At 48.2% G+C, this 18,398-nt stretch overlaps 2 protein-coding genes across 5 annotated transcripts; both read right to left on the bottom strand.

Annotated features, from left to right (window-relative positions):
- Nucleotides 1–4,739: 4,739 nt before the first annotated feature.
- On the bottom strand, nucleotides 4,740–11,580 carry LOC136476809 (uncharacterized). Of its 4 annotated transcripts, none has more exons than XR_010763754.1 (10): nucleotides 9,814–11,580; nucleotides 9,550–9,711; nucleotides 8,549–8,787; nucleotides 8,316–8,431; nucleotides 8,077–8,237; nucleotides 7,734–7,818; nucleotides 7,582–7,653; nucleotides 7,446–7,493; nucleotides 7,124–7,217; nucleotides 4,740–7,035 (listed from the first exon to the last, which is right to left on the bottom strand). XR_010763754.1 is itself a non-coding variant. In XM_066474765.1 (7 exons), exons 1-6 carry the CDS (start codon nucleotides 8,843–8,845, stop codon nucleotides 7,487–7,489), a joined length of 738 nt encoding a protein of 245 aa, XP_066330862.1. In that variant the 5' UTR covers nucleotides 8,846–9,332; the 3' UTR covers nucleotides 4,740–7,217; nucleotides 7,446–7,486. The 4 variants fall into 4 exon arrangements, 1 of the variants encoding a protein (XP_066330862.1); XR_010763753.1 differs by having other exon boundaries at nucleotides 9,550–9,677; XR_010763752.1 differs by lacking the exons at nucleotides 9,550–9,711; nucleotides 9,814–11,580 and having other exon boundaries at nucleotides 8,549–9,332.
- Nucleotides 11,581–12,711: 1,131 nt separating this feature from the next.
- LOC136476808 (squamosa promoter-binding-like protein 15) lies at nucleotides 12,712–18,075 on the bottom strand. The gene is made up of 11 exons (XM_066474764.1): nucleotides 17,749–18,075; nucleotides 16,920–17,653; nucleotides 16,508–16,701; nucleotides 15,561–16,420; nucleotides 15,382–15,456; nucleotides 15,177–15,284; nucleotides 14,969–15,086; nucleotides 14,742–14,877; nucleotides 14,515–14,659; nucleotides 13,805–14,425; nucleotides 12,712–13,723 (listed from the first exon to the last, which is right to left on the bottom strand). The coding sequence occupies exons 2-11, from the start codon at nucleotides 17,588–17,590 to the stop codon at nucleotides 13,292–13,294; spliced, it is 3,360 nt and encodes a 1,119-aa protein (XP_066330861.1). The 5' UTR covers nucleotides 17,591–17,653; nucleotides 17,749–18,075; the 3' UTR covers nucleotides 12,712–13,291.
- Between the last annotated feature and the right edge of the window lie 323 nt (nucleotides 18,076–18,398).

The following is an 18,398-nucleotide window of genomic DNA, read 5'->3' as shown; positions in this document are numbered from 1 at the left end:
AGCCACCGAACCGTTGGGTTTCCTCCTTTCGCCGGCTTCCTCCTGGCTCTCCTGGCCACCGCATCACCGCTGCTCCTCTTCAAGCATCGGTGGCTTCTCATGGGCCCAGAGGCATGGCTCTACTTCTAGGCATAGCCAGCCCTTCCCACCACTCGCACGCGACCCTCCTGCCCACGACTGAGCGGCCCCATGGCTCTACTTTTGGGCCTACGCGCCTCCATCCATGCCGCCACGCCAGCGTCCGTGAAGTGCGAGCGTTCCTCTATGCTCTTCCTATCATCCATACTCCACAGCAGTTGCCACCACTCTCGGATCCCATCTCCTCTGCTTCGCCTGCACCCTCTCCCATCGCCGGTTTGTCCCCGCTGGTTTCTTCCCTATGCGTCTTCGCTGACTCATCATTGTCGTGGCTTCTTCCTGCTGGCCGCCATCGCGTCGCCCCTTCAGCGTCCACTGCACCACCTCCTACAGCACACACTCGGATTCCGCGTCCAGGGTGCTCATCACCTTGTCCAGCAGCAGGAGAGGAGCTCATAGGGATAGGCCCCCACACGTGAGCTGGTGTTTATGTTTATAGGATCCCTTGTTTATGCTGCTTGCTGCTAGTATCTAGTGTTTGTTTCCCTACTATGTCCATTTAACTTCGCTAATCTTGCTCCTTGAACTCATCTTTGCCATTTGAATCCACAAAATCTTTGCCAAACAATCGATTTTGTATTTTCCTTTGTGGTTGCCACCTCTTTTGGCTAGTCATCTTCTAGTCATCAATGATGCAACCCTCCCTTTTGGTCCTCGCCTTAGACTGCTAAAAGGTCCTAATGGCTAGAGGGAGGGGTGAATAGCCTACTAAAAATTTCTACAACAACACTTAACAAAATGGTTAGACAATTATGAGGCGAAGCAAGTGTTGCGCTAGCCTACTAAAATAGCAAGCCACCTACCACAATTCTAATTTATATAGTTTCTATTTACACAATACCTAAGTCACTACACTAAGTTAGTGTGCTCTCAAAGGCTAACTAAAGAGCCACACTAACCAAACTAACAAGCTCTCACAACTAGCTACACTAAAGAGCTTGACAACTAGTTTGCGTTAATGTAAAGAGAGTGAGCAAGAAGGTTATACCTCTATCATTTTCTAGCATGTCAAATAATTCATCTTTAGTAGGTTCATCATCATCACTATCACTATCATTTTCATTATCATGTTCATCATCACTTCCATCATCACAAGTTTGTACCTTAGTGGCCTTAGTCATGAAGCATGATGGAGTGTCGAAGAGATAAGGCTTCTCATTGATAGCAATGCTTGCAAGTGCCTTCTTCTTGGTGGTCTTGTCATCATCACTATCATCATCATCACTTGAGGAAGCATCACTATCCCAAGTGACCACATATGAACCACCCTTCTTCTTCTCGAAGGTCATCTTGTCCTTCTTCTCTTTCTTTTCCTTTTTATCCTTCTTGTTGTCATCATCATTGTCGCTATTGTATGGACATTGAGCAACAAGATGATCTTTGCTTCCACATTTGAAGCACCTTCTTGACTCTTCCTTGTTCTTGGATGAAGATTTCTTTCTTCTAGCACGGTACCCTTTCTTCATCATAAACTTGCCAAATTTCTTGACAAAGGTTCTCATCATCATCATCATTCCATGATCCATCATCTTCACTTGATGTATCTTGCTTTGCCTTGCCCTTGGATGATGTGGCCTTAAATGCCACACTCTTCTTCTCATCCTTCTTCTCATCTTTCTTCTCCTTCTTTTCTTCCTTCTCATCATCATCTCTATATGTATCATCGGTCATTATATCTCCCAACACTTGATTTGGTGTCATGGTGTCCAAACCACTCCTCACTAGAATAGTGACCAATGTGCCAAATCTTGAAGGCAAACATCTCAAGAACTTGTGGGAGAAGTACTTGTCCTTCACCTCTTCTCCAAGTGCTTTAAGATCATTGACAAGCACTTGAAGCCTATGGAACATCCCCAACACACTCTCATCCTCCTTCATCTTGAAGCTTGCAAACTTCTATTTGAGAATATATGCCTTTGCACCCTTCACGGCTTGAGTGCCTTCAAATGATTCCTCTAATTTCTTCCATGCCTCATGAGCTCTCTTAATATTCTTGATTTGCTCAAATGTTCTTTCATCCAAAGCATCATGGATGGCACTAAGAGCAATGTCATTATTTTGGAGTAGTATTTCTTCGGCGGTGGTGGGAGCCTCTTCATCTTCAATCTCAATCTTTGTCTCTACCACCTTCCAAACCTTTCTATTGATTGACTTGATATAAGTTGTCATCTTAGCCTTCCAATAGGGATAGTTGGAGCCATCAAATTGGGGTGGCTTCTTTGTGTTGTTGATTTGAGCCATTTTTACACCGAAGGTTGTTAAGCCTCAAATCACGGTAACCTGGCTCTGATACCACTTGAAAGGTCCTAATGGCTAGAGGGGGGTGAATAGCCTATTAAAATTTTCTACAACACTTAACAAACCGGTTAGACAATTATGAGGCGAAGCAAGTGTTGCGCTTGCCTACTAAAATAGCAAGCCACCTACCACAATTCTAGTTTATATAGTTTCTATCCACACAATAGCTATGTCACTACACTAAGTTAGTGTGCTCTCAAAGGCTAACTAAAGAGCCACACTAACCAAACTAACAAGCTCTCACAACTAGCTACACTAAAGAGCTTGACAACTAGTTTGTGTTAATGTAAAGAGAGTGAGCAAAAAGGTTATACCACCGTGTCGAGGAAGGAGCCAATCAATCACAAGAATGAATAACAATGAAGACCAATCACCTCGGAATCAAATGATGAACACAATGATTTTTTACCGAGGTTCACTTGCTTGCCGGCAAGCTACTCCTCGTTGTGGTGATTCACTCACTTGGAGGTTCACGCGCTAATTGATATCACACGCCAAACCCTTAATAGGGTGCCGCACAACCAACACAAGATGAGGATCACACAAGCCATTAGCATTTCACTAAAGTACCTTTTGGCTCTCCACCGGGGAAAGGTCAAGAACCCCTCATAATCAGAGCTGGAGATAATCACCACCCTCCGTTCGACGATCCTCGCTGCTCCAAGCCATCTAGGTGGCAGCAACCACCAAGAGTAACAAGCGAATCCCACAGTGAAACACGAACACCAAGTGCCTCTAGATGCAAACACTCAGGCAATGCACTTGGATTCTCTTCTAATCTCACAAAGATGATGAATCAATGATGGAGATGAGTGGGAGGGCTTTGGCTAAGCTCACAAGGTTGTTATGTCAATACAAATGGCCAAGAGAGTGAGCTTGAGCTGGCCATAAGGCTTAAATAGAAGCCCCCATGAAAAAGAGCCGTTGTACCCCTTCACTGGGCACAACACGGGGTGACCGGACGCTCCGGTCAAATTGACCAGACGCTGGACCTCAGCATCTGGTCACGTGATGTGTGCCACATGTCCCTTCTCTTCAAATACTGAGTGCCCGATCCCAACGGTCAAAAGATGACCGGATGCGCTGCTGTGAAGTGACCGAACACTGGACCTCAGCGTCTGGTCGATTCTAGTAAGCATCCAGAAACGATTTTTCATGATCGGACGCGTCCGGTCATGCTCGACCAGACTCACCCAACGTCCGATCACTCGACGTCTCCCCTGTGCACTGCCATGTCAGCTGGATCGGACGCACCCCGTCAGTGTCCAGTCACTAAATGACGCAGCATCCGGTCGAAGACCGACGCCAGCGTCTTCATGCTCCACCTGACCAGACGCACTGGTCCTACCGAGACCAGCGTCCGGTCACTTACAGTGACCTCCGTATTTTCTGTCTAGGGCGCCGGTGGCACCATCGGACTGTCCGCACTCTACGGGCGAACACTCTGCCGGTGAAGTTTCTAACCCTTGCTCAAATGTGCCAACCACCAAGTGTATCACCTTGTGCACATGTGTTAGCATATTTTCACAAACATTTCAAGAGTGTTAGCACTCCACTAGATCCTAAATGCATATGCAATGAGTTAGAGCATCTAGTGGCACTTTGATAACCGCATTTTGATACGAGTTTCACCCCTCTTAATAGTACAGCTATCGAACCTAAATGTGATCACACTCGCTAAGTGTCTTGATCACCAAAACAAAATAGCTCCTACCATTTATACCTTTGCATTGAGCCTTTTGTTTTTCTCTTTCTTCTTTTCAAGTCCAAGCACTTGATCATCACCATGGCATCACCATCATCATGTCATGATTTTCATTTTCTTCACCACTTGGAATATGCTACCTGTCTCATGATCACTTGATAAACTAGGTTAGCACTTAGGGTTTCATCAATTCACCAAAATCAAACTAGAGCTTTCAACTGCTACTATAGTTTTTGTTTAGCGGATTTGCATGGCCTAGACAAGTCTAGATGCATGTGGCTCTGACCCTGTCTGGATTTGTGCAGCGATGGCTCGTCTGCTTAAACCTTGCTACTCCTTGTCGCCTCCTCCGCTAGCCCACTACTCTTTGACTAAAGGCATGTCCATTGTCATGACTCTCTACCTTTGTGCTTCTCTTCACACCTCCTCGGTTTGGCAAGGTTTTCAAGACTCACATGCACTGCGACATATTGGAGACTCGGATTTGGATGTTTCAGTTATCATAGTGTTGTAATGTATCTAAGTCTAGTGCTTAGTGTTCTCTCTCTTCCAAATGCAACGCAATTGCATACGCCTTGCATTTGAGGGGGGTGTTTGAAAGGTCCTAAATGGCTAGAGGGGGGTGAATAGCCTATAAAAATTTATATAAATTCACTAGAGCAAGAGGTTAGTACACTAAATGGCTAAATGCAATTTTGGTCTAGCTCTACATGGGTTGCAAGCCACCTATCCAACAATTCTAGTTGCTATGATCACTCGGCACAAACAATGGATATGTCACTACTCACTAAGAGCTCTCAACAAGTCTACACTAAAGAGCTCCACTAGATGATACTAAACTAGCAAGCAAACAAGCTCTCAAAACTAGTTACACTAAAGAGTTTGTTACAACTAGTTTGCAAGTAATTAAAGGAGTGAGTGGGATGTTTATACCTTCGTGTAGAGGGATGAACCAATCATAATAAGATCACCAATACAATCACCGGGAGAATACTAATGACAAGAGACAAGCAATTTTTTCCTGAGGTCCACGTGCTTGCCGGCATGCTAGTCCCCGTTGTGTTGAACAACACTTGGTGGTTCGATGGCTAAGAGGTGTTGCACAAACCTCGTCCACACAATTGGACACTACAAGAACCTACCCACAAGTGAGGTAGCTTAATGACATGAGCAATGTACTAGAGTTGCCTTTGGCGCTCCGCCGGGGAAGGCACAAGACCCCTCACAATCAATCGATCGAGGCCGGAGACAATCACCAACTCCGCTCAATGATCCTCCAATCACCGGGCCATCTAGGTGTCGGCAAACACCAAGAGTAACAAGCTCATAACCAGCCCAAATCACCCAACTAGTGCCATAAGATGATGCAACTCAATGCAATGCAATAGAGGCTCTCCAAACTCACTCAAGATGATGAAATCAAGTGAACATGTGAGTGGAGTGTGTTGTTCAGCTTCCAAAGGGTGTGCACAAGTGTAAGAAGTGTCAAGAGAGTGGCTAAGGCTGGCCACACCCTCTATTTATAGCAACACAAGCAAATAGAGCCGTTATACCCCTTGAAGTTGTTTCTGTGAGGTCACCGGATAGGGTGGTGCCTGGCACCGGACATGGCGGTGACCTGCCCAACGGTCAAATTTTAACGGTCACAAACTAGTCGTTGGGACACCGAACAGGGTGGCGGTGGCACCGCCCTAGGGGTGGCGGTGACCACCCTGCCGAGCCTCCTGTTTTCCCTGCTCTTTGGATAAAAGGGACGGTGCACGACTACACCCATGGCGGTGACCAGGGCGATGCCCCCCTCAGTTGCCTCTGCTCTCTGTCAAAAAAGGGACGGTGGCATCGGACACCCTACAACGGTGCACCGCCATGCCAATGGCGGTGTACACCAGTAGGGGCGGTGACCACCCCAAAGTTGCTGCTCTCAGCCACGTCTAGACGGTCACTGGACAGGCAAGGGCGATGCACCGCCACCCCCATGGTGGTGACCACCCCGAGGCAAACACCTCCGTTAGCTACGTTTTCGATTCTCGATTTGATCCACAAGCAGTCTAACACTCCTTTGCAAGCGTTGCTAACTCTCAAAGTGTTTTCTTAAAAACATGTTAGAGCCAAGTTAGCATTTCTCAAAACATTTTCGATAAATATTTTCGCTTGCTCTCCGAAGTGCACTAGGCCTAAATGCAATGCATGAAGTCCAACACCTAGTGGCACTAGATGACCGAATTGTCTAGTTCATAACCCCTCTTAATAGTACGGCCATCTATCCTAAATGTGATCATACTCTCTATAGTGTCTTGATCACCGAGACAAAACCCCTATTTATACCTTTGCCTTGAGCTCCATAGGGTTTTGTTTTTCTCTTTCTTCTTTTCCAAGTTGAGCACTTGATCATCATCACATGTGGCCATTTACATCATTTCATGTGATCAACATCACCATTTGAGTGCCACCATGCTCCTCACTTGGATTGCACCAACCTAGCTCATATCACAACTCATGACAAATGTTAGTGCTAGGTTTCATCAATTATCCAAAACCAAACTAGGGCTTTCAGTGTTAAGGGTATTATTGTCATTGTACTCTAGTCTAGGGTTTAGGCTCTCATGTACTATATATACCCCATTTGGGGCTATTCAATAGGTCCATTACAGCCATCTTTATCCTCTCCTCTCATCCTAACACAAATAACCCCTAATGGAATATTTCATATAACTCCTAACACAACAACATATACATCACTCACCACATTCCAACCACCCGGATCCATAAAGGTCATGATTGGAACCCTAACAACATGTATTTACCTACTTCCTCCAAAATTGCGCCCCCATGATCTTTAATCGCAAACTTGACTGCTTTGTAGTCCTTCGCACGTCAGTTGTGCCATAGGTTACCTGCATTTAGAGAAAAGCAAGGTGGCCATTACTTCATCTGCATAGCCTGCAGCTACATAAAAAGGGTGTATAATTTTTTCACAAAAACCTTTATATATCCTTTCCTGTTGTTAGGCCTTTTGGCACCATGCTTGTAATTAAACTCCAGAACCGTGATCTGATCTACATCCTTATATCCCATCCTGCAAAAGAATGTTGTACAACCATACATCAAGAACAAAGTCTTTTTTTATCAAGCAAGTTAGGATAGGCTAATTGCATTCAAACTTGATGACAATCTTCAAGCTATAAATAGGTATACAGTAAACCTTCAGCCCAACTTTACCCTCCTGTCTTATAGGATTCAGGAGGTTTCATTTAACAAATAGCTAAATCATCTACTTGTACCAGGTTGTGTAGTTTTTTCTTACCTTATCTTAAAGCCTATCATTCCTTGTCAAAAGACGCATCCCTAAACCCTGTATAAGAACAAATAATGTGCTGCATGAAAGATGTTGTTTAACATAAAGGGAAAAAACACTATCTGTAATTTTAGATTGGCCTTACCTTTTCATAGGAGATGATAGCACGTGAGACAACTCCACCATTAGATCTGATCTTTTCAACAAAGTCATGCACCTAATTTGCATCGCATCATGTAAGTGTTAGTGTGCTAAAAAACAAGCGTTAGAGTGCTAAAAAAAGTGGACTACTGAAACCTTGATACGTCGAATACACATGTTCTCATGTGCAATAGAGAAATGGCAAGTGCAATTTTGGGGCCGTATTTGTCAGCTTCCCAGCCTACAAAATGACAACAGATGCGCCAACATATTATTGAAGCAAAACAATGGCTCATAAATAAAATTTGTGAGTATTCATGAAGGCACTATGGATCATGTGCAGCACAAAACTCTTTGTCCCTGGTTCAAAAACCATGATAGCATCCTGTTGTCCTTCTTCAGAAGCATCTTCTTGCCTCAATAGCTTCATGCCGGAGTAATAATTCTGGTAGAACTATATTTAGATGTTGCAAATAGTGCTGAAGGTATAGCAACAAACCTGATTGTATCCTCCATTTTATGAACAGATATTGAAGCACATAGAAGGCGTTTGTTATCTTCTTTGTGCCAGCCAAACAAACAGTCGGTGGGTCTTCATCTTCACGCCCAGATTTCGGAGTTGAAAGAAATTTGCTAATCGCATAAACAGAGAGATGTATCCTATGCACAAAGGATGGGACAAAAAGAAAGTAAGACTTGTTGCAAAGAAAATAAAATGTTTCATAGCCTTTTGATTACCTTCTACCATGTCTCGGCGATTTAGGACGGACATTCTTGAGTAAACATCCATAGGCGAAGAATACATTCTTGTGGAAGCACCTTCTTATACATTGACGTCGATAGGTCACCCCATTCTGTGAAGTACATCAATATGGTGTTAGGGATTCGGACATTGGTGACACCCCTCAAGAGTCAGGACCCTTTCACCATCATTCATGGATGCGGAAGCGTAATGCCTTTGATATACCAACCGGTGGAATTGACAAGGGGCCAGATTTCAAGATATAGAGCCCAAATTCTGTTGTGTAAAGCATAGCAGCCGCAGATAAGATCTCATAACAGTTGCTGAATGCTGGATGGCCAAGTCTGGGATAGCCCCCCAGGTCTGCATATCTTGATGATATGTGAGTAAGCACCACCACATGGGTGTGTGGTAGCTGCTCCTGTGGGGGTAACTCTGCATTGAAGTCCCTTAAGCGATACCAGACACCTGCAAAACATATTACATTTGCATTAGAAGATAACACAAGCAACAAAGTGTTGTACATATGTTGAAAAAACAAGGAGAAGTTTTGTCACCAACATTCCCTAACTGATCCATACGAATTTCATCGCCATTAACCGTTATAGTAACCTGGTTGTTCTTCATGTCCACCACCGCTTTTGTGCAATTGGTTTTAGCAGTGACATGAGAGGAATCAAAGTTCTTTGTAGCATGTGTTATACACAAGTCGAGAGTGCAATTGCAATAAGCATTTCTTGCACCAATTGTTGAATATCTTTTTTGCAATAAACTTATTTGTTGAAACAAATAATGCTAATATTTTCTACTATACGACCAATGTGTTGTTGACATCCTAAAAAATTACAACCAATGTGATGTTGACGTCCTAAAAAAATTACTCCCTCCATCCTAAATTATAAGTCGCTTTGACTTTTTTTTGGTACATACAATTTGCTATGTATCTAAATATATCTTATAGCTAGATGCATAGCAAAATGGATGTAAAAAAATTCAAAATGACTTATAATTTAGAACGGAGAGAGTACAACCAATGTGTTGTTGATGTCCTTAAAAAGTTACAACCAATGTGCTGTTGATGTCCTTAAAAAATTACACCCAATGTGTTGTTGACGTCCTAAAGTAACTATACAACCAATGTGTTGTTGACGTACTAAAATATTAGGACCAATATGCTGCTGACGTCCTAAAGTATGCATAGATAAAGGAAAAGAAAACGTAGCTACTTACAGGGCCATGAATCCGACGATTATTAAGGAAAGTCTTGGTAATATGCACCGCAGGAATCATGACGTCCTTGGATTTTGAGACGAGCTGCTGACTCCGTGGAAAAGATGTAGGGTTCTAATGCCACGTTCCTGAAGGAGGACAAGGCGAAAACTTTTGTAGATCCTTCAAATTCAAGCCAAATTAGCAAATTCCCATGACCCCATCTATCAGTCTCCAAAAGAAGCTATCTCCAAAAGCAGCCGTGGGTCAGTACAGTACACGTACCGGAGCAGAGGCGCCAGCAGGAGCGCCGCCGTGTGCCGCGAGAGCTCTCAACCTGGACACGCCGGAGGCGACCTTCTGAAGCACGGATCGGCCGGCCATGTCGGCTGTCGATTGGTGTGGTGTTGCCAACCTGCAATGTCTGAAACTCCCGGGAAGAATTTATTTACGACCTGATGAATCGTCTCGGTGCAGGACTGAGGCGGCCGCGTGAGCTGGGCCTTGGGGGCTGTTGGGCTGAGGCCGCGCGATCTGGGCCGCGCTCCTTTGGCGCTGCGGGCCTTGCGTCGTTGCCGTGCAGGCCGTTCGGATGCTGCCAATCATGTTTGGTTTGGAGTTTGGGCCACCGCCAAAAGAAACCAGACGCACACACTTCTTTATTTTTTTTCCTTCATGTATATCACATGGCAACAACAGATGGATGCATGCCCCCGTTCCTTCCCACTTTGATAATAAATAGATAATATACTCTCCTACGTACTGAACGCCAACAAACAGGTGTCCAGACTCCACGCAGACGAATCTCGCCGCGCCACGCCGAATCGTATCGTATCACATGGCAGCAGCATGCCGCGTTGAAGAATCTCCCAGAACGGCGAACTCGTACTCTCCCTAGGTGGCAGGCTCAGGTTGGCTCACCGGCCGGATCCCAACCCACGCGCACCGGCCGGCATGGCCGGACGAATGAAGCGGACGGCCACGCTGTCGGCGCGCACGGGTAACATGTGAAGGCACATCAGGAGGCCACCCGACGTCAGGCCACGGGGCACCGGGCACGCACCTAGCCAGCCACCTCTCCCATCTCCCATCCACCGCCCGCCTCCGCGCCCGGGGCCCCCGCACGAGACGACACGCCTCCTCCCCAGCCCGTCCGGTGTCGCGCGGCACGTCGAGTCGAGTACAACGCCGGCCTGGGGGCCGGCTGCTGGATCAGCTGGGATCCCACGCATCATGCAACGGCAGCCGGAACCGGACCGAGGCAGGCGTCGTCCTCCTGGACCATTGCCTGTGCCTGGTGGGAGTAGTACTAGTGTACTACCGGTGGTGGTGGATGGTGACTGCGCCTCCGCTATCTTGTCTGCTTGTCTGTCTGACCACTGCACTGCACCTGCACCAAGCAGTGTACGTTCTGCTACTGTAGTAGCAGCGAGCCAGCGTCGTTCCCGCCACGACGTACTGTACTATGCTAAGTGTCCCGGGCTCCATCGTGTCGTGCCCATTCAGTCAGGCTGCCTAATCAGCCCCGCCCGTAGGTCTTATACGTGTCGACAACACGACGATGCCCTATCTAGATAGACCACCAGGTCCAGGAAGCTGTCCGTGTCGTTTGACCCGTGCAATTGCCTCGCGCCATGCCATCTTATCCGGCTGTACGTACGCTTGCTCGCTCGCGGCTGCGACACGGACACGGACTGGGCTGCCGCTGCACGTCTGCGCCTGCGACAGGGAGATGCGAGTCCAGTCCAGGTCGCTGTGCTCACCCTCCTCACCCATCTACGCCTCACCTCGTCCGTCCACTCCACTCCACAGCGAGGTGGGTCACGCTCACGCCGCGCCGACGCACGCACGGCGTTGCCTTTTGCCTGCCGTGACGGGCGATGGGCGTGCTGGCCGGCTCGCTTCGGCGGCACATCGCCTCACCTGTCGGGCGGAAACGGTGGGAGTGTGGGCGTGTGGCCCGGGTCCGGGGAGACGGCCGCTTTCGCGTCCAAAAGCAGCACGTTAACCTCCTCGTGATGTCCTCACCGTGCCCGTCTGCCCGCACGCAACACGACGTCGCCGTGGTCCATGTGACCATGTCCGGATCCCTCGCGAGGCGTGCCGTGACGGATCAGCGTCAGCGCCTCAGGCACCAGCCGTGGGCACCAAGGACGAACGCGCGGTGGCGCCGTGCGTCGACCTGTCGCCGTCGGTCCGTTGCACGGGGACGGCGAGGACGATGGTGGGGACGAGACGAGACGGCGGGCTGCTTTGCCCGTGCTACGCAAAGCGGGCGAAGGCGCACGGGCCGTGCCATGGCGACCCCATCCGTCACTGTACCGGCGGGGTTGGCACCGCACCGGCACGGCATCGGCATCATTCATGAACGTGGCCAGCGCGCGTCCAATCCGACAGCCATGTGGGGAAGGAAAGGCAGGGGACGAGAAAGTAATCGGCCGTGCGATTCAGGCCGTGCGCGATCTCTGCCTGCTGTGCCCGCCGGCCGCCCGGCTAGTGCTGCTAGTGGCTGCCTCCGAGCTGTGCGTATCCACGCATGGGTGCGGGAGATGGAGCCCCCTGCCCCCGCCGGCCTGCCACTCGCGAGAATCTCGCCGCCGTGTCCCCGGGGAGATCCACACGAGGCGGCGTCCCGAAAAGGCGTCGAGGAAGGCATCGCATTCGCGTCACGCCGCCCCGACCGGCCGGCCACCACCTCCAACAGGGACAGCGCACGATGCCGCCGACGCCGTGCCCGTCGGTTTTTTACGTGACACAGGGCACCCCCGAATGCCACCAGAAAGTTCGTTGCGACACTGTTTTCACATAACAATAGCCACTTGAACAAAAAAGAAAGAAATTCACAGGTAGCATATCAGCTCTGATACAAAGTTCTTTGAAGAAAATGAATTTCGGACTCCGAACAAGACATACTTGAGAATTTTGATGAGTTGGAATTCAGGCACAAATTTGATTCAGAAGGGAGTGATTGAACAAGATAATGATAGCATCCAGCAGGTATGAAGAAAACAATGGTGAAAGTACTGTTGGCTGATTGAGTGTGAGAGAAAAATACTGTTCATTGGCTGAAAAAGCACAGTTTATAAGCCAAACAAACGAACAAGGTGATAGTAGGAACGTGTAACTAAGGAACTTATGGTGGATGACCAAAAAAAACAAAAAGATCCAAGTACACTCCAGATCTGCCTCAATTCTATGTAGCTACAAGTCAAAATGATTGATACAGACATATGCAAGCCTCTTTTCATTTACCCCTGCTACTATCTAAAGTCGATATAGGATACATTCATGCTAGAGTACTGTATTTAATACACAAAAAATAAAAAATGTGAAACAGTGGGCAAGATAAATTAAACACCATCTTGTGATACATTTGAACCAAAAGACTGCGCTTACACCAGCAAAAAAGGAAATCAAGGTTACTTACTCATTATCACCGAACTGTGATTACATCCATCTTGTGGATTACATCTCACCTTGTGGGAGCGCAGTTGTTACATCCCTTTCCATGAGATGTGCCAACTCTGCTCAAGCTCCACCTTTGGCACCAGGTTTTGCCATTTTTTTTTCCTTTAACTTCCCTGTAGTGCATCCAACATCTCCAGCACCTCACCTATTAACACTTATGTTGTACCACTCAACCATGGATGGAAGAGTTTCGAGGAAGCTTAAAACAATCTCCATACCCTCCAAGGCTCAAAAATAGCTCCACACCAACTGCATGTTAACTTAATAATACGGCAAGGCTCAGGTGTCCCCATGATTATATTGTACCATAATCCAGCCTCTCCCACTTGAAGGATTTACCAGAATTAATCCGCAGCAAAGCTCGCATGAATACACAGACACAGACGCAGACTGCTGCTATAGCCAGCATTGAATGGATATAAGGCCGAGCAAGCAATCCCCTTGACCGGACAGGCGGCCTTAGCACACCAGACTCCAAAATGGCACACTGGGAGCAAGATCTTATTTGCAACGCCTGAACCCCAGATTTTTTATGGTCACCAACATTCCCTAACTGATCCATACGAATTTCATTGCCATTAACCGTTATAGTAACCTGGTTGTTCTTCATGTCCACCAGCTTTTGTGCTACAAGCTCATTATAAGAATTATGATTCCTCAACTTGGCATATGTTTCAGGAGATTGGCCATCTTCATCTAGAACTGACCGCCAACATGTCAAACCAATCTGCAGTGATTTATGCAAAATTAGGAGTATTGATGTGAAATAACTCAAAGCTAAACAGAAATTGAATTTTACCGAGCATACCTGTTGAGGATCATCTGTCAAGGCGTCAACAATATCCTCTGCATTCTCAATGGATGCAGCAAGATGCAACGGAGTTAAACCACCAGGGCCAGGCAAATTTGGAAGGAAGGGGTAAACCTTGGAATTATCAGGGCAAATTACAACGAACTGTACAAGCAAATGCACCATGCTCCTACTCTTTCTTTTTACTGCTTTGTTCAGAAGATGAATCTCAGCCAGCATCTCCATAGTTTCCTTTGATAGTTCCTCGCTGACCAAGCTTCTCTTAGCAAGAATATCCAGAAGTGTTCTAGTAAGAGAGCACCAGTCACGCTCACTAGAGAACAGTAAAAGATATTTGAACCGCGCGGTTGAAAACTGAATCAAATCCAAATCAGACATATCAGATCTAGTGGACAGTGTACAGGCAGAAGCCTTCTGAAAAAGCCAGCCGAGTTCATTAAGGAAGTGCAGAACTTGAACCCTTGTCTTTGACTGCCGAGAGTCATGAATCTGACCATCAGAAGGAACATCAAGAACCTGTGAATCCTCAAGCTCAACTTCTAGATTTCTCAACTCCTGGCAAACACTTGAACTTGCCACAATCACAGGGAAGCTGTTACCCCTGAACCTGTTTTCCACCTGTAAATATCAAAAGTTACAGTGTTAATCATCTTACCAAAGCAAACAGCTAGGTTTCATAAAAGCATAGCATTTTAAATTTTACAAACCTCAATAAAGCAGCGTCCAAGAATAAGATCTGGTTGTCCTGGCAAGTCAAAGGTCTCAACACCTGAATCATCATATATGGTACCTGGATATGCTGAGCACAGAACTTCTTTGGATATGTACTTCCCTATACTTGAACAATGGATCCTGCATTGTCCAAAGTTCACAAGAAACCGTTAAGGTGATGAAATCATTGGCATTCCAACAATAGTTACAACTCAAAACTTACTGTGTGCCAGGAATAGATAGATTGCGGCCTTTAAGAATGAGGGAAGTCTTCCGCCCACCAACAACAGCAATTGGTGACACAAAGGTCAATTCAGGGGTATTCCATGTTCTCCACGATTTCGATAAACGGGTCATTCCTGAAATAAGAGAGAGCAAAAATCAAGCTCCACAATGAGCTGGGGCACAAAAAATATATATATGGTGCACAATTGACTAATTTGCACATACCCGCTTTATACGATACCAACTGGGAGTCGGTTCGAACTAAAAACCTTCCTTTCCTCCAGAAATCCATATCAGAACTTTGAACTAGTGAGTTTACTCTCTGGAGGAGATTTTCTTCAAGCTGCATTTACGTCACAGCAATTTCAAAATGAGATATAGCAATTGTAGTTGAGTAATAATCTCATAACGTCCAATTGGGTATCAGACTTACCTCATCCCATGCAATAGCCGGCATTGATAGGTACATGGATAGTACAATGCAACCAGGTCGAATGTATCCCTCCATTTCAGTAGGGCTGTGTTTGAGCCAATTTACTATCTGCTCAAGATAAGAAAGGGGTACATTTAAATCAGTCATAGGAAAAAGGGTAAAACATGTTGCAATGTATCTTGCTAGAATAAGCAAATGATCATACATCGTCACGAAGGTTCCCAGGTATTGTGCTAGGTTCCTTGCCAAACAGCTTGAAAATAATCCTACCAGTCCGATCCTGTAAAATGGCAAATCAAGATAATTTAGGTGCATGCTTAATATGGTAACAGGTCTTGGAAAGGTTGTGAAAAAATAAAATTGCAAGCTTCACATAAAGACTACCTGTCCATCTGAGTTCGAGGTTGAAGGTGAATGGTCTGAACAAGATGTTGAAGCATAGCAGGACTGGTAACCAGGATTTGGTGGTGATCCATTCTCGATGGGGCGCTCTGAATCCTTGAATAGATCAAGTGGTGGTGCACACCATGCCTGGCTTGTGCTAACTTCACCCATTGTAGCATCTTCCCCATAATCTGTAATATGAGGGTGCCGAACCTCTTCATCAACCGAATGTATGGGGAAAAACTTGCGGGTTATAGGCGGAGAGGAAGAAGGTGATCTCTCATCCAGAGGATTACTACTCTCAGAAGATAAGTACTTATTCACTGAGTCCATCTTAGGTGGAATATCCTCCTCAGTGCTGCCAAACAGCTGCAGTGACAAGTATGGTCTGGTTTCTTGTTCTGTCTGCTTGTATATATGAGGTCGGCTTTCGTGTGTGCTGTTGCTTCTCATGAAACCAGCAGCAGGAAAATCTTGGGTTGATTTATCATGTGAATTTACAACAATTGCTGGCTCTGTTGAATGGCTCTTGCTCTTGTTATTACCACTGCTGTCACTGCTCCCTTGGGACTGGGATGTATTTGTCTCAGGTGTTGAAGTTGCAAGGCCAGTTGAAAAAACTCCTAGCAAGTCCATGGTTGATGGCACAGTTTGCTTGTCGATTCCGTTGGTAGTCTTCTCCACAGAATCCTGCCGTTGCTCTTGTTGCACTTGTGAAGCATTCAAATCAACAACTTCTGATGGAGGAGACTTTGCCGCAGGGGTCGTGTTGTTCAATGAATTTATTTTGCTTATAATTTCAACCAGATTCTGTTTATCTGGTATGGGAGGGATGCTAGGCACTTTACCAACGTTAGAACCTGTCATACAGAACAATTGTGCAATACTGGTTAAAATCACAAAGTCCTCAAATAATATATTGAGTATGGAGTGTTAGTAGTTAGTACCTTGCAAGCGTGCAATCACTGTAATTAGATTGACAATATCTTGTGTCCTATTTGCTGCATTTTCTTGGTTTCCAGGTAACAGCAACTGCGAAGCAACATCTGTTGGCTGGGTTTTTCTTCTCCGACGGTTGTGACCAGCAAGCCTACGCCTGCAGCTCCTCTTACCCTCATCAAACTCCGCGAGTGGGTGAAATCTAAACGATTGACCAGAAGAACCAACTTATTAGTAACTAAAACTCCCACAGCCAACACCAACACCGGCCGAAACCGCACCATGAATCCATGATAGGGAAACATCTTTCTGGCCCAGCAAGCACACACGCCATATGAACCGATCAAATCACAAAAATTAGACTCCTAGCAGTAGCATCACAACAACAAATCTCAGTTTCCTGCAGTTACTGTCATTTACCTACTACACTGCTGGCAGAAGCGCTGGGCCTGGTTGGCGACGACCGCCTTGGTGGTCTTGCTGTGGGTCTCGCAGACCTTGTGCCTCCGGTGGTAATCCTTGGCGCTGGTCAGATCCGCTCGGCAGTCATCCACCTGGCACATCGGGTAGCTCGCGCCTCCGTTGCCAGCCCCACCGCCGCCCGATCCTCCCCCAGCGCTCCCCGGCGATCCGGACCGCACGCGCTTGCTCGGCCTATCAACCGGCTCCTGCCCCGCCGCGGCCGAAGCAGGAGGCGGGGATGGCGACGACGACGCCGCGGGAGCCGTCGGGCTGGCGTCCATCGGGGTCGTGGCGTCCTCCCGCAGGCCGAGCTGGAGGTTCAGCGCGCCGCTACCCCCGGTCCCCTGGCGCTGCGCCTCAGCCGCCTTGGCTGCCGGCTGGGGCTGGCCACCGGCGAGGCGGAGCGCATCGGAGGACGGCCTGGCAGTGAGCGCGCGGCTGTCCCAGTCCCACAGCCTGGGATTCCAGTTCCCTGCGGCGGCCTCCGCGGGCGCCACGGCGGCGGCGCCGGCGGGCCACGGGTGGCCGCGCTTCTTCGCGGCGGCGCCGGCGGCGGCGTGGGGAGGCATCGGCTGGATCGGGTGGAGGAAGAGCGGAGGGGCCACCTGCGGCCCCACCTCCCTCTGCATCGCTCCTCAAGGTCTCCGGGTCTCCCAACTCAGCCGTAGCCACCGATCCACCACTAGACGGATCTGCAGATGAGGTCAAACTGATCAGCGGCGCAGTAGGAGATACGAGAGGCGCCGGGGTGAGACGAGCAGCTGCGGAGAAAGATTCCAGTTACTACCTCTCACGCAAGTCTTCGGCGCCAAGTCGCAGTCCTCCAAAAATAGGGCGAGAGCAGAAAATATCCCTTCCCTGCCCAGCTGAGTAGTGCGGAAATCGAGCGCGGAGGTTAGGGGTGAAGTGGAGAGGAGGAAGAGGAATGGGCTGCCCGCCCTGATGGCGTGGTTGCGGCGCTGGAAGGAAGGCGTGTGAGAGGGAGAGAGGGAGAGGCCGCGGGGAATCGAGCGGAGAGAAGGCAGCAGCGGCAGCGCAAAGCGGGCGGGGAAGAGGACCTCCCGCGTGGGTAGCGTCCTGGCGTGGCAACAGGGGGCGGGTGGCGTGCGCCGTGTGCGTGGACGGACGGATGGCAGGTGCGCGTAATTAGCGACCGTGCGCGGGGCGGGATGGGGACGGCGTGGTGGGTGGTGGTGCCGCCGGCCCCACCCCCGCCGGGGACGGACGGGGAGGCCGGGGACGGCCGTACGGGGGCGGGTGGTGGGGGCGGGCAGGCCGCCGCGAGAGCGATCGCGCATTCGCGCGTCGCGGGCACCGGGCACCGGGCACGCGTACCCGTGGTACGAGCCCACCACCACCACTCGTGCTCGTACCGCTGCCCCCCGCAGCGTGCAGCTCCCCTGGCCTGACACCCCAGCGGTGGCGATGCGTGCGCGA

This window comes from Miscanthus floridulus, chromosome 8, assembly GCF_019320115.1.
Source record: "Miscanthus floridulus cultivar M001 chromosome 8, ASM1932011v1, whole genome shotgun sequence".
In the NCBI taxonomy this organism is placed as follows: domain Eukaryota; kingdom Viridiplantae; phylum Streptophyta; class Magnoliopsida; order Poales; family Poaceae; genus Miscanthus; species Miscanthus floridulus.
Note: the sequence above shows the minus strand (reverse complement) of the source record. Positions and strands in the feature narration are given on the sequence as shown.